At 42.3% G+C, this 13,536-nt stretch overlaps 1 protein-coding gene across 1 annotated transcript in view; it reads right to left on the bottom strand.

Annotated features, from left to right (window-relative positions):
• Positions 1 to 1,728: 1,728 nt before the first annotated feature.
• Positions 1,729 to 13,536, bottom strand: part of FSHR (follicle stimulating hormone receptor) — an 84,226-nt gene continuing 72,418 nt past the window's right edge. The window contains exons 9-10 of the mRNA XM_055816580.1: positions 12,212 to 12,397; positions 1,729 to 5,783 (exon numbers count right to left, since the gene is read on the bottom strand). Coding sequence (XP_055672555.1) covers positions 4,553 to 5,783; positions 12,212 to 12,397 — 1,417 coding nt within the window. The 3' untranslated portion in view covers positions 1,729 to 4,552. The remainder of the gene's footprint in view (positions 5,784 to 12,211; positions 12,398 to 13,536) is intronic.

The raw sequence follows: 13,536 nt of genomic DNA on the forward strand, positions 1-13,536 counted from the left end.
AAAGTCTGCATGAGACAGAAAAAAAGACAACACAGTGTTTTAGTTGCAACAAGGTTCTGTGAGGCATTTGTCTGATGTGTTGGACCTGTAAACATATTTTTGTCTCATCCAGCATCATTTCACTTGGAAAACCAATGCTTTACAGAAGGTTTTCAATGGACTTGGGGGAGGGAGGGGGGCAAAGGGTCCTCTGCAGTTTCTTAATGCTTGAAATCCATTCCTGAGCACTTTCATCCCTAATTAAAGGTCACCTACTGGTTCGAGAACAACTGTTAATGAAGAGTTTAATTATCCAGATGACAGCTATAAAATCCTACTCCCTGTGCTTGAATATTTTAAAGCAACAAGGCTCAGATTTTAAAAAATGTGCTTGTAACCAAGTACTTAGACCAAAAACTCATGCTGAAGAAGAGCGCGTATGTGCAATTCACATTTGCATACACAATGGGAGATTACACATGCCCGCATTAAAGATGCAAATCTGTGAGGAGGTTTGTATGTGCTTACTTGACTGTTTGAGCCAGACCCACCTTTCTTTTCTGTTCTTTCGTTCAGGGAGGAATGGTTAAATTATTCCTCGAGGATAAATTATTTCGCATTATTAACTCTTCTTAACAAAGCTGCATAAATTAAATGTAAGATTATCTGCAGTGTTCTCAGTGGAATGATGAGGAGGGAATCTACAGGAGAGGAATGTGGTCAAATGATTTGAAGACTTGCTAAATGGGATGCAAAGCCTCATCTTGCATTCTTAACAAGCTCGGGCATAGACCTGCCTTCTAATGAGCACACCCCGCCTGGCACAGCCGTGCAACCCCAGAGTAATGTTGTAAAGCAAACGGCTCATGTTTCATTTTCTCTACTGAGTCAACTTTTTGCTTTTAGTGATGCTTTTGACCAGCTTCTCCCATTCCCTCTACCTGTAGTGGCAATTTTTGTGATGTGGCCTTTAGTCTGCTGAGCTGGAGTGGCCACATTTCTCGCTCCCTATCACACCACCCGAGAACGTGTGTCTCCAGGAGGTCAGGTACGGGTTCACCACAAGGTACATGCCGGAAGGAATGATGCTTCTATCAGGCAGATGAAGTTTTTTATAGTGTCCTTGCTGCCAGCTCTGATGATATAAGGGCATAAGGGCAAAGATAGTCATAACTCTTTAACTAGGTGTTTTTCTGGGGCTTGGTGGAGACTGAAATCAAGGGATACGTTAAGGGACTGGAGGGAAATCAGAAGGTATGACAACATTGTTGATGGTCACGTTGTCTTTGGAGCGAGCTAGCAATGGGCTCCCAGTTAGAACAACTCCACGTTTTCTCCTGAGCCAGAGCTTGGCTTTGACTCTGTTTCCTTGATACCCGTGGCCTGTCTCTCCCACACACGTGCACACAAGTGCACACACAGGCACACACTTACTTGTATGAACAGAAGACTCAACAAAACAGAGCTCCAAGCCCTGACTATGAAAGCGTGGGAAATAAAATTAGAGTACATCACATAAGAAGAACCATTTATATATATTAAAAAGGAGAAAAATGCTGGTCAGAGTTCTGTCAGTGGTTTCAAACATACCTTTCTGTGCTTTGTTAACTCTCCAATAGGCTGCAGGAAGGTTTTCTTTGCAGAGTCTCTCATCAGGCGAGTTCCATCTGTAGGTCACAGTGACCCGACTGCGGAGGCTGTGCCACATAAATGCAGCTCTCCAGACAGATAAGCAGTAACGTTTATTGCATACTTTGTCAGCGTATCTCTGGCCATACACTTGTTCTCAAGGCACTTTGTTTTGGTATTTGTTTTATTAAAATAGATTTCAGAAAGGGAAATGTAAAATAGTTCAAAGTTTACACACATAAACATGTTAAGTGCTGAGAAAATCCACAACAGAAACCAGCGGGCTTTTTTTGCATTATAAGCGTAACTAAAATGTATCTTTTTTTTTTTTTTTCTTTTACTTCTTTCTTCAAAAAAACCCCACTGCTTTAAAAAACTGCTATAAACTGACCAATGTCCCACATAGGGAAACGCATAGGTCCTACAATGCCCCCCACAGTTTGGAAGATGCTTAAATTTAAAATCCAAAGAACAGTGAAAGCCAAGGAGATCTGAGGACTACAAGACAGAGGTTTTTGTCTTGGCAACCACACGGGCAGCCTCCCAGCTTTGGAGCTGCTGCCACAGCCTGAGCTGCCATCTGAGCTCCTGCACAGCACATGACGGTAGAATGACGTGTGCCTCAAGCATTTGTGTGCTGTCCTCCTGCTAGGGACGAGGCAACGTGTCCAGTTATGCAGGCTCTACTTTCTCTTCAAGTACCACCCCGTGTCTCTTCTGGACTTCATCCCTCGGGCCCTGGTCTGACTCTGGCTACAAGACACAAACCTGCAAGGTCTTTTTTTCAGGGGTTTTCATTTGTAAATCATATGCAACTTGGTTGTGATTCTACAAATGTCTGGGCAAAGTTTTTGCATCAAGGAGCTGAGCCGTACCAAGCTCATGTGCCTGATGTAGCAGCTGCCAGAGGGTTTACAAGGCTGGCTTCTAGACCATGCCTGTGCTGCCCTGAGCTGACAGGTCTCATCCTGCTGCCTTTGCAAACGTTCAGCACCCAGGCAAAAAAGTGGGATGCACTACAAGAATTTGCCCTGTTTATCCACAAAAATGGGCTACTATTTGCCAAAGAACACCCCTCATTTTTGGTCCAAGAATATTCAGGAGCCTTTTTTAATGGAATTAGGATATTTGTCGTTTTGGAACATCACCATTCAGACACTTCCATCGGGGTGGGGTTAAATGGCTACACACCAGTACATTGTATGTGACACAAAGCATTTGTGAAGAAATTATTCCTCTAAGGAATCCGAAGAGCTTTCCAGAGATGAACTGCCTTTCCTGTTTTGCTCTTTCATTCTTCCTTCTCCTGGATCTTGGAGGGAGTGTTACTTGTCTTGGGTAATGAAATTTCTGCCCTCAAACACACTGGTTTACACACTAGGAAGCTGGTACTTCCTTCCCTGGCTAGGACTGAACGACTAATCGTCTCCTGCAGTTATTCACATCAGGTTCAGGTGCTGAAATATGAAGATGATGGCAGGAAATTATGGGTAGAAGCATCAAGATTTGCTACTGAAATTTCAGGAGTTGTGGGCAAGAAACATTCAAAGCACATCACCTTTAACCATGAAGATCCTGAAGTTTTCTCATGGGGCAAAACTGTGAATTGTTTGCAAGGTGGGAATGAAGCCCAGACCCCTATCCTGGTGTTTTCTTTATGCCCACATACCCACACAGAGACACGCAATCAGCATGAGAAAACCCTACACAAGCCTAAATCTTTGGTGTGATTTGGAATGATTAACCCTCAAAAAGTTTGATATTCAAACCATGTAAAAACTCTGTATGATCATTGAGATGTTATTCAAAACCCCTGTAAAATCAGGAAATCTCAATTAAGACGTTTTTCTCTTTTTTGTTATTTCAACAAATGCAGCATATGTTTTCTTTCAGGTCTTTCCATCTAGACCATCACCTGAGAATGTGCACATGAAGGACTTTTTTTAGAAGAGCAGGGGAAAGAGAACTTTTAGGATTTCACAAAAACTTTTGTTCAGGTTTTCAAAAGCCATATCTGGATCTGTCGTCCTTTACACAGCCTAGGCAGCATACATAATGCACTAATGCCTCTGTATGGCCAACCTGCTTCAGGTACCATGTTAGAGCAGCCCACTGGCCTGTCCTGCCATAACCCAGGGGCACCAGCCCCACAGTAGTGATTTCAACCCAACTTGGTGAGATCAACTTGAGAAAACACCCCCCTTATTGCAATGGGTTTCTCCTGCTCTTGCTCTTCCTCTTTCTTGCCTTGAAACCAAATCAACCCCTTGATCCAAACTCAGATGAAATCTGGTTCTCTGAGCCCACCATTCTAGATCAGCGCAAATCCTACCCAAAGTTGTGCAGACTAAGGCAGGTCCATGCAGCGTGGAACAGCAAACATCAGCACAGCTGGAGATGTCTCCTGCTCCTCTGCTGTGGCCAACAGAAATGGAAACAAACCAAGATATTCTCATCCCTAGTAAGTCTGTGCTGAAGGAGTTGACCTTCTGCCTCCTGTAAGCCCAGGAGGTATGATTAATGAAAAGACCCAATTATCTGTCATTTTTATAACATGCTTCACAGGCAAAAAAATTAATTCTGAATTTTTTTTCATTCAACCATATATAACCACCACTTAATTCTCAATAAGCAGCTAACATCTTCTTAGAACGAAGGGATTCTCTTCCTGTATGGTGGGAGATACCAGTTTATACTCTCGTTTATTTCTTGAGACAAGTCTACACGAACACTCTGGCACATACTGAAGTTCTGTTCTTTGTTCTTCAAGAACTGATGGAGATGATGTGTCATCTCTTATGGCTGTTCACTGAACAAAAATAGCAAAACAGAAATATTTTTTGCTCCTAAAAAATAAGTTTACATGCTATGCTGAAGTCATTATTTAAATTCACAGTTGAAAGTGATTATCACACTGCTTCAGACACCAATTAATGCAAGCAGTTCAGTTCAAGTGATTCAGAGGCACCAATGAATAAATAGTCCCACCACTGTTTTTTAATGCAGGAGGAGGGCAATGGCCATTTCTTGTGTGCAAATTATGAGCAGATGAGGAGGTCTCTGTTCTGTACATCTGGGCTTGCATTTCACAGCAACCAAACTTGCTCAACAGAATGAAGAAATCCCTGCGGAAGGTCTTTGTGAAAATGGCATAGAGGAAAGGGTTAGCACAGGAATTGATGGGGTAAAACAAAACCAGAAGGATCTTGGATTTGGACACTGTGATGAGAGGAACCTTGAGTGAGGCTGATATTGCAAAAAAAGATATTGGTGCCATGCAGAGGAAGTCCGTGAATATCAGTATGGCCATGCGCTTGGCAATCTTGGTGTCACTCTTTGACGAGATGACATTAGGGTTTCTCACAGTAAAGTAGATGCAGATGTAGCAGGCACATATAATAAAAAATGCGAGTACATTCAATACTAGAAGAAATATAACGTAAGCTTGAGAAAACGGTGTTTCTATATCCATGGGCAAACAGATGCTGACCTTCATGTAGCTGCTGACTCCGAATATGGGAAAAAGTGCCACTGTAAAAGCAAACATCCAGCCAAAAATCATGATAATCACAGCATGACGAAGTCGAACCTTGCGGTCCAGTTGCATGGCGTAGGTGATGGTGTGCCACCTTTCCAGGGTTATCACAGTCAGCGTATAGACTGAGAGTTCACTTGCAAACACTGTAAAGAATCCTGCAGCGTTGCATCCTGCCCCAGTTTGCCAGTCTATGGCATAGTTATAATACTGGCTTTTGGTCTGGATATCTACCGATGCGATGAACAGCAGATAGATACCTATGCAAAGGTCTGCAAATGCAAGATTGCACATGAGAAAGCGAGGTACGGTGAGCTTGTATTGACTGCTTATTAAAATAATGAGGACAATAATGTTCCCAGTGATTGCTAAAATGCTGATAAACCATATCAAGACTCGCAGAACGTTGTATCCCATGATATCTTCACAGGGATTGAAAGCATCAGGTTTAGGTGAGCAAGCTACGTTAACTACTTCATTGCATAAACCATAGTCAAATTCGTTCTCTGCTGGGTCAAATCCTATGCCGTAGTTGGAAAAATAATCATCAGCTGCAGATCGTCTGTGTGTCTTATCTCCAGGCTGCTCATCAAGGTCTTGCTTGGCCTGAGACATTCTACATATCGGATGTAATTCGGTGCTGAAATGGTAAAAAGAGTAGAGTTGGATACTAAGAGACATAGCATGAGGCATACTACAAACACAAAATCATCCAGTTCCCATTAACAGCTCAGTTTTTCTGGTTAGATAATTATATATTCTATCTTGGACCTTGAAATTAATAGTCTGGCTGGTCCCTGTTTATAAAATATTACATGCAAGTGTAAATAATTTGGAAACATCATAAAATGTAAGGGAAAGGAAAGCCTGATGATTGCCTTTACTAACAGTCATGATGCTGTTATCCACCTGGATAACACATTGTGTAGGAAGCCTCCCTTATTTCAGCCAAATCGCTCACATAACCTGTCACTGATAAGCTGATTCTTGCATGGAGGAAATACATGGTGACGAATTCCGATGTGAGAGCGAACTTTGAAGAACAAGTAAATTCAGCTGCGCCCATAACGAGTTTGTATGATCACAATAATGCTACTGTCCCTTGGTATTACTCTCAAATTCTCTTTTTCCTAAAGTTTTCGACAGTCACTGTGCCATAACTTGTACCTCTGTCAGGGCACAGAACCACTCCAGCCTGTGCCATTCATTTTAGGTATCTCATATCATATTGGAAACTGGCCAGTAACACAAATAAATAGCATCAATAAGTTCATGCAGGTTTCCAAATAATCTCTATAAGCCAGATGCCAACACAGATACAAACACAAGACACAGTAGAACATTTTGCTTAAAATCTGTTCTTCAAAGAAAATGGACTAGAAACCAAGTGAAGCAAAACCAGACCAAGCCAAGTCAAGCCATGCCAAACCAAACCATGCCGAACCAAACCACACCACACTACCCCAAACCAAACCAAACCAACATTTCTATGGAAACAGCAGTTGCTTTTGTTTCTGTCAGAAAGGTTTTTTTTAAACATTTTGATAAATCTCAGTGAAGGCAAGTAAAGGAAAAGAGTTTCAAGAAAAAAATGCCTTTGAAGGTAAAGCTAGTATTTTTCGACAGTTTTATGTTTGGCTTTATTTCCCAGATTATTAACTCGATAGCCTTCTCCATGCCTAGACCAACAGAAGAAACAAATGTTTTGGCTGAGATGATAGAAAGATGATCGGCTCCGTGAAGCTAAGAAATATCAAGGCATATCAACAGGAGATAAAGGGTCAGACTTTACAGCTGCTTCTCCAAGGCCACCTTTGAAGTTTGCTATCTCAGAAACTTGCATCCATAGCTCTGCACAAAACGGACCCAGACCTAACCTGAGTTAAGGAATAAAACAGGTGACCAAGTGTTGCAAAACCAACGCAGTTCAGCTCTGCCTACTTCCATCTACAGCAATATAGGTGTATAATTTCTGAGACAGGAGCTCAGCTTACCTTCCACCCTGACTTGCAGTACAGGTGAGACTTTCCAAGCAAGGTAAGTTGAAATTTTTAAACAATTGCTAGCAGTTTAAAAGGGGGAATTCTTTTTTGTAACCTAATTTTACCCTTTGACTTTGTGCACTCACTGCATCTTCCAAAAATTGAGTTTAAAAGGTCTGCAAGAAAGGAAAACTAATGAAGGCCCAGTACCAGAATGTGAGGGACATTTCCTATGAGGTTCTGAGCATCCTTTGCTATTATCAATATTTTTTATCTTGCCTGTCAACTGAGGCAGAAAACTGATTTTCTGTGAGGTCAAATATGCACTATGAAGGTCACAACAGCAATAACAAGGCTTTATATTTTGCTCCCCTGTGTTTTGCTCGCATAAGGATGAGTGAGGTGTCCGGTGTATTGATCAATATATCAACAGTTCTCTAGCTGAAAGGGAATATATGCTCCAAGGAGAAATAATGGGAGAGAAAGTCCCTCAGTTTTGAGAGCAACAGGCACTTGAGGGCACTGAAAACCACTGCAGCTGGTGGTTCCTCATAAAAGAACTGAAGCAAATGTTTCTATCCAGTCATTTCTCAGGTATGAGCCAAAAATAAACCTTTTGGAACCTGTAGTGATAGGATAAGGACTAACAGCTTTAAACTAAAAGAGGGTAGATTTACACCAGGATTTACACCAGTATTAGGAAGAGATTCTTTACTGTGAGGGCGGTGAGACACCAGCACAGGTAGTCCATGGCAGCTGTGGATGCCCCATCCCTGGCAGTGCTCAGGGCCAGGTTGGACGGGGCTTTGGGCAAACTGGGCTAGTGGACAGTGTCCCTGGCCATGGCAGGGGGTTGGAACTAGGTGGTCCTTAAGGTCTCTTCCAACCCAAACCATTCTACGATATGACCCTATGATACGATATGATTAGCAATTTTCCCCCCAGATTATGGAGGCACTGCCTGGAGCTAAATCTATCCCCTGACAAGACTACTACGTAAGGCCAATTAAGTATTTCTGAGTATTAAAATTCTTTAATTCTTGAATTATTTTACGGTCAGTGGTCCCAAATAAAACGTAGAGCGAGCTGCTCTGTTTGCTGTGAGGATGGGTGGTGAGGGGTGACCCTGCTGGTTACCTGCACCGTGAGCAGATAAGATGGGCAGTTACCTCTCAATGGAAAGAAGAGATGTCCTCTGGTACTGACTGTTCTTTGCCCTGGGATATTTGCCCTCTGGGCTGTGCAGTGCATTCAGAGCAACAAGATAAAACATTTTTTGGCAAGGGATGGGTCCTTTCTTTCTTTGGAGATGGTGGGTATCATAACACAGTTAATTTATTCAGTCCCTTTGTAACATGCTAACTGTTTAACATCGCATCGCTTGGTTCAACCCGCTGAAAAATAAACTAGAGAGAGGACAACTTAAAGAATAACATTAAAATTGGCAGAGTGCTCTGACAAAAATAAACAAAAATTACTACCTTTGTGCAAGTTGTTATTTTATGTGCTTTGTCTGGATCCAGTGACAGCAAGATCTTGTGTTGAGAAACACACTTAGCAGAATAAACGGTCCCGACCTAGGTTCTGTATTGAGCCCTATCTCAAACCAATCATCCTCACTGAAAAGTGACATCAAATGAGTTGTGAGCAACTGATATTATGTTCTCATAAGATGAGGCCCAAACACGACTCCTGATGCTGCCACATTTTTTAAAAAAGTAGTATTTCAAGTGACAGCTCCTCCAAAGAATAATGATCAAGTGTAAGGACAGAGTCATATCAATGTCATTCTTTCAGGCTGAAGGTGATCTTTATGTCTAAGAAAGCCAAAATCTCGCTGAAGTTCATAATGGTCTATGTCAAGTTGAGGGTTTTAACATCCAGCTTCTGCCCTATCTGCACTTCCAGGATATTATTTTCCCATCACAGAAAAATGTGAGGGGGTTTGAACATACTGCACTGGGCTTGTCCTAAGAAAGCAGTTTACCTTCTGCTAGGCTAGAAGTTCAATATTCCAATCTGATAAATCCACAGATCAATATTTATCATGGCATCCTTATTGGAATGGACAAAAAGAAAGTATCAAAAGTGTCTACGTTTTTAATTTGTGTCTCAGTCTGCTGGAGCTGTGCTTGACGTGACAGACTCCAAAATCTAGAAAGCACTGCTGCTGTGACAGGTTCAAACTCTCCGTTATCAGAACAGTGCCTGTTACATTATCAGAACAGTGACTACTCCAAGGTGCAGGCAGATCTGGGAGAGGTGATCGAGCATGATCCACTATGGCAACTTATTTTATCTAAGGTTCTTAGACAGAGTGCTGCAAAAGTCTCAGACAGGGGAAATTAACATAAATAGGGCAGCCAGAAAGGAGCCACACATCCCTGATTTCCCATGCGAGCACCAACTGCTGCTGTAATCCTTAGAAATGAACTTCTGGGGATGATGAAACATCCTTTTTATCCTCTCTGGACTACCTGGAAGCATTCTGAGACCCAATCAGCCATGGGAGAATGACCGCCTCCTGTGAAGGTGCACGGTGGGTCAGGTCCTGTCAGGGTGTCACCACCACAAGTAATGCCCGCTGCACTGAACCAAGCATAGCTTTTGCCAGAGAAATGATACGCATCGTGTGACCAAGGACTGCAAACTATTAATAACGCTTAAACAACCCAAGCAGTCTTCAGTGCACTCGCAGCATGTGCCAGCTGTCAAGAAAACTGCTTTGAGATGAAAGCAGGTGTAGCTACTGTACGTGTGACTCATCTCTGCTGAGGTGTGTGGCCATACCTTTGGTATTCCAACTGATCGAAAATGTGTCTGGTTTCTCTCTTTAAGCTGAAGAGAGGATATCAGTCTCCTACTCATTTCAGTACAAGACACATGACTGTATGAAAGAAATTACCATTTTTAATTGTTTTAAAGCAGTTAACAGGAGGGGTTGATCTGAGTAATTGGTTCTAATAATTTTGCGTTTATGCTTAATATTTTGTAAAAGATACATCTGGTAACTATTAAAAGTTACATATAAACACATTCAACTTTGTTCTGTCGACTAGGGTGGCACAGTTCACACGCACATTCATTCAAGTGATCCTGGCTTACGTATCATAAAGAAGATGATACATACTCCAACTTGAGTACTATTTCTTACCATTGCACCACACCTGCTGCTGCTGGGGACTGTGAAGTTGCTCCATCAGCAGTCCCACCACCGCGTGGGGCTCCAGCCCAACTCGCTGGCCATCTGCACGTGGGTAACGTGAGCTCTGTGCGGTTTGGTGGCATTTCTCTGCAAAATTACACTTGCCCAGGCTGTGGGAAGGGCTGTCTACATTCTCTTTGGATTCTTACCTGCCAGGGGAGAGGCTTCCAGTGGTGGGGCTATACTAAGGGGGAAGTGAGTGCTGTGAGCTTCAGTGCCCTGGGGCAAGTGTGACACAGAAGATATTTAAAGTCCAGGTGAGGGGACTAGATACTGAGAGCCTACCAGAAGGCTAGGGCCATTTCCTCCTGTAGCTTTCCTTCAACAGTAACTCCTGCCTTGTGTTTGATGAGTCCAGTTGCCTGATTTAAGGGGTGGATTCTGAGATTTGGGTCCTGATTTAACCCAAGCAGCCCAGAAGCCAAGCACCTTCAAAAATATGAATCATGATGATATCAAGGTCCCTTTGCAGATTCAGGACTAAATGTGCTTCCATTGGACTCATTGGAAAGTAACACTTTGCCACTGGTGCTGGAAGGACTGGACCCATTCCTGTGTAGCAAGCTACCAAGCACCGTGCCTGCACAAGCCTGCAGAAGTACATAAAAGTGCCTCCTGCTGATAAACTGTCCTAGAAGAAAGTTTAGCATTTTGGATCAAAAATGAGCACAGGGGGATGGATTCTGTCAAATACTTCCCTTATCACTGCAGTCTCCACCACCAGACTTGCACCCTACACAATTTTGCAAACACATGTAGGAGATATTTATTAGCTACCAGCACAAGCAAGATCAGTTTCCATTGCCTGGTGACAGTACAATGCTACAAGTGAAATAAAACGCTACTATTACAATAGAATCTACTAATAGTTTATGCTTCCCCTCTGTCTGGTTTTATTTTTCTTTGAAGTGTTAGGCAAATTCTGAAGACAGTGTCTGGAGTTATAACAATGATCCACTTTTTTTTTTTTTTTTTTTTTTTTCCTGTCATGGCAAATTCCAAGTCTTTGAGGGCATCCAGTAAAGGAAGAACTTCAAACAATTACAAAGGCTTCTGTAGGTACCAGTTCCTCATGACCTCCAGCTGCAAAAATTTGGGAGGTTCATTAGCTAGTTAGCGTGTGCATTTAAATTCTATCTAAGCACCTGAAAATACTCAATGAGCATCATTAATACCTGAAGTCTCACTGCAACTTGCTAACGGAAAATTAAAACAAACATGGAAAATTACTTTGGGAGTCTAAAAAGACCCCTCGCCCTCCCACCCCACTCTGTTGATTTGGGTAAAAGGGGTCAGCTCTAGTTTAACCGTTTCAGAAACTGTGTCCAACAACATTGTGCATGTAGACTTGACAGATAATCTGTGGTGCTTGGTTGGGTGGTGTTCCAATATCAGTGTGGCTTTCTGAGAGAAGAGTTTAAGATCACTCAGTGGTCCTGTTACCCTCCTGGATTGATAGCCAAGTACTGACCAGCTTCTCTGCAAACACAGGTTTTCCTCCAGCTACCTCCTGAAAAGTTATCAAACTTTTTCCTGTGGAATGTCTTCAGTGTGGCTCCAGGCCGGTCCAGGATGGCAGGTCCTGGTGAAAGATGGACCTACGACAGGCGGGGGCTAGAGCTGCAGCTGGGGAAAACACTGATGCTAAGACAGCTATGGAAATTTGGAAATTTATTACTTCCCTGTAATGGAGAGGCAGTGCACTGTGCAGCATGCATAAACCTGTATGTATTATATATTTATTTATCTGCATCCATTTACTTACCTGCACTGAAGAGATTTTCTATTCAGATTTGGAGGAAGTTTATTTAATTTGCTATCAACTGCTAAGAAGCACCAAAAAGAAAAAAAAAAAAAAAAAAAAAAAAAGAAACCACTTACTTTTGTCTTTTCCAGTTTGTAAATGCACAGCAATGGCTAGGATAGGTGAAGTTTGCCTCAATCAAAGATCTAAACTTGCTTAAATCAGGAAGCTTTTTTAAATTATATGTAGACCTTGCTCTTAGCCTCTTAATGAGTTCTAATCCATGACTTGGCAGGAAACTGATTCTTGTCCTTGAAATATCCCTTTAAGAAAACACATGAAAACCTTGGTAAAAAGCAAATTCATTTCTGCTCGGCAGTGGATACGTTTTTTAGACTGTCCTACTCATTCTCAGAGTAGCGATTGGGAAGAGATCAGCTGGAAATCTACACTGAAAAGAGAATCCAGGGATAAATTAGGTGTCCCTCCAGGAAACCTAAACTAATATCCATTGTAAACAACAATCAAGTGATGCTAGTCTGGTCTGGGGAAAAAAAACCCCAAACAAATCTCATAACCTTCTGGGTAAGAATTAGCAGGACAGAAGCCATTAGTGCCATATGATACTGGGTTTAGTAGATGCCCAGCAAATGCAACAATTATCCCAGAATACTGTTACAGGTTAAAAAAGGCTGATGAAATCACAACAGAAGTTTGCTACATGACACACATCATGGGAAGGCTGCTGTGGAAAAAGCAATAAACACAAAGAGAGAGGCTCACGTGGGTGTACATGTATGAGAAGTTGGGGATATTAGGTTTGGTACTCATTTAGAAGAAAAAGAGATTAAAGAGAGACAGGGGTGACATGGTTCAAACTGTGAGAAACAAAAAATAACATTTCCAGAGGTTTAAAAAAACCACAGCCTGAAGAGAAGAAAGGGGCAAGATTACAGGAGGTTAGGGGAGATGTACCTATGTGGAAAGCAATCAGTGTGGGACAGGCTATCAAAGGCAGTGACGGAAGCAGCAGCTATGAATGTATTACAGAGAGCATCAGTGGGGCTTTTAAAAGGAAACACATTGCACAAACAGTAAACCTTGACTTGTGCCATGCAGGTGAGGAAAGGGAAGAAGAACCAAAGGTGCTCCATCACCACACTAAGAGATACTTGGGAACCTGTCCCCATGGTTCCAGGGTGCAACAGCTGGGGTAGAACATCCCCACATTTCCCTCACTGCTTCACAGACTGCGTCCCTCAGCTCGTGACAGGAGAGCGTGCTCCATTCTCTTAAGAGCAACAGTAAAAATGAGCTGTACAAAATCACCCTGCCCTTCAGCCCGTGTGTTCTTATGGCTGAGACTGATCCAGGATACAGTGTTTGCTGAGGCTGCTCTGCTCTTCATTCTCCAACAAAAGAAAGGAATTTTCCCTAATCAAGGAATTGGACTGACAATATT

This window comes from Falco peregrinus, chromosome 11 (assembly GCF_023634155.1).
Source record: "Falco peregrinus isolate bFalPer1 chromosome 11, bFalPer1.pri, whole genome shotgun sequence".
Lineage (NCBI taxonomy): Eukaryota > Metazoa > Chordata > Aves > Falconiformes > Falconidae > Falco > Falco peregrinus.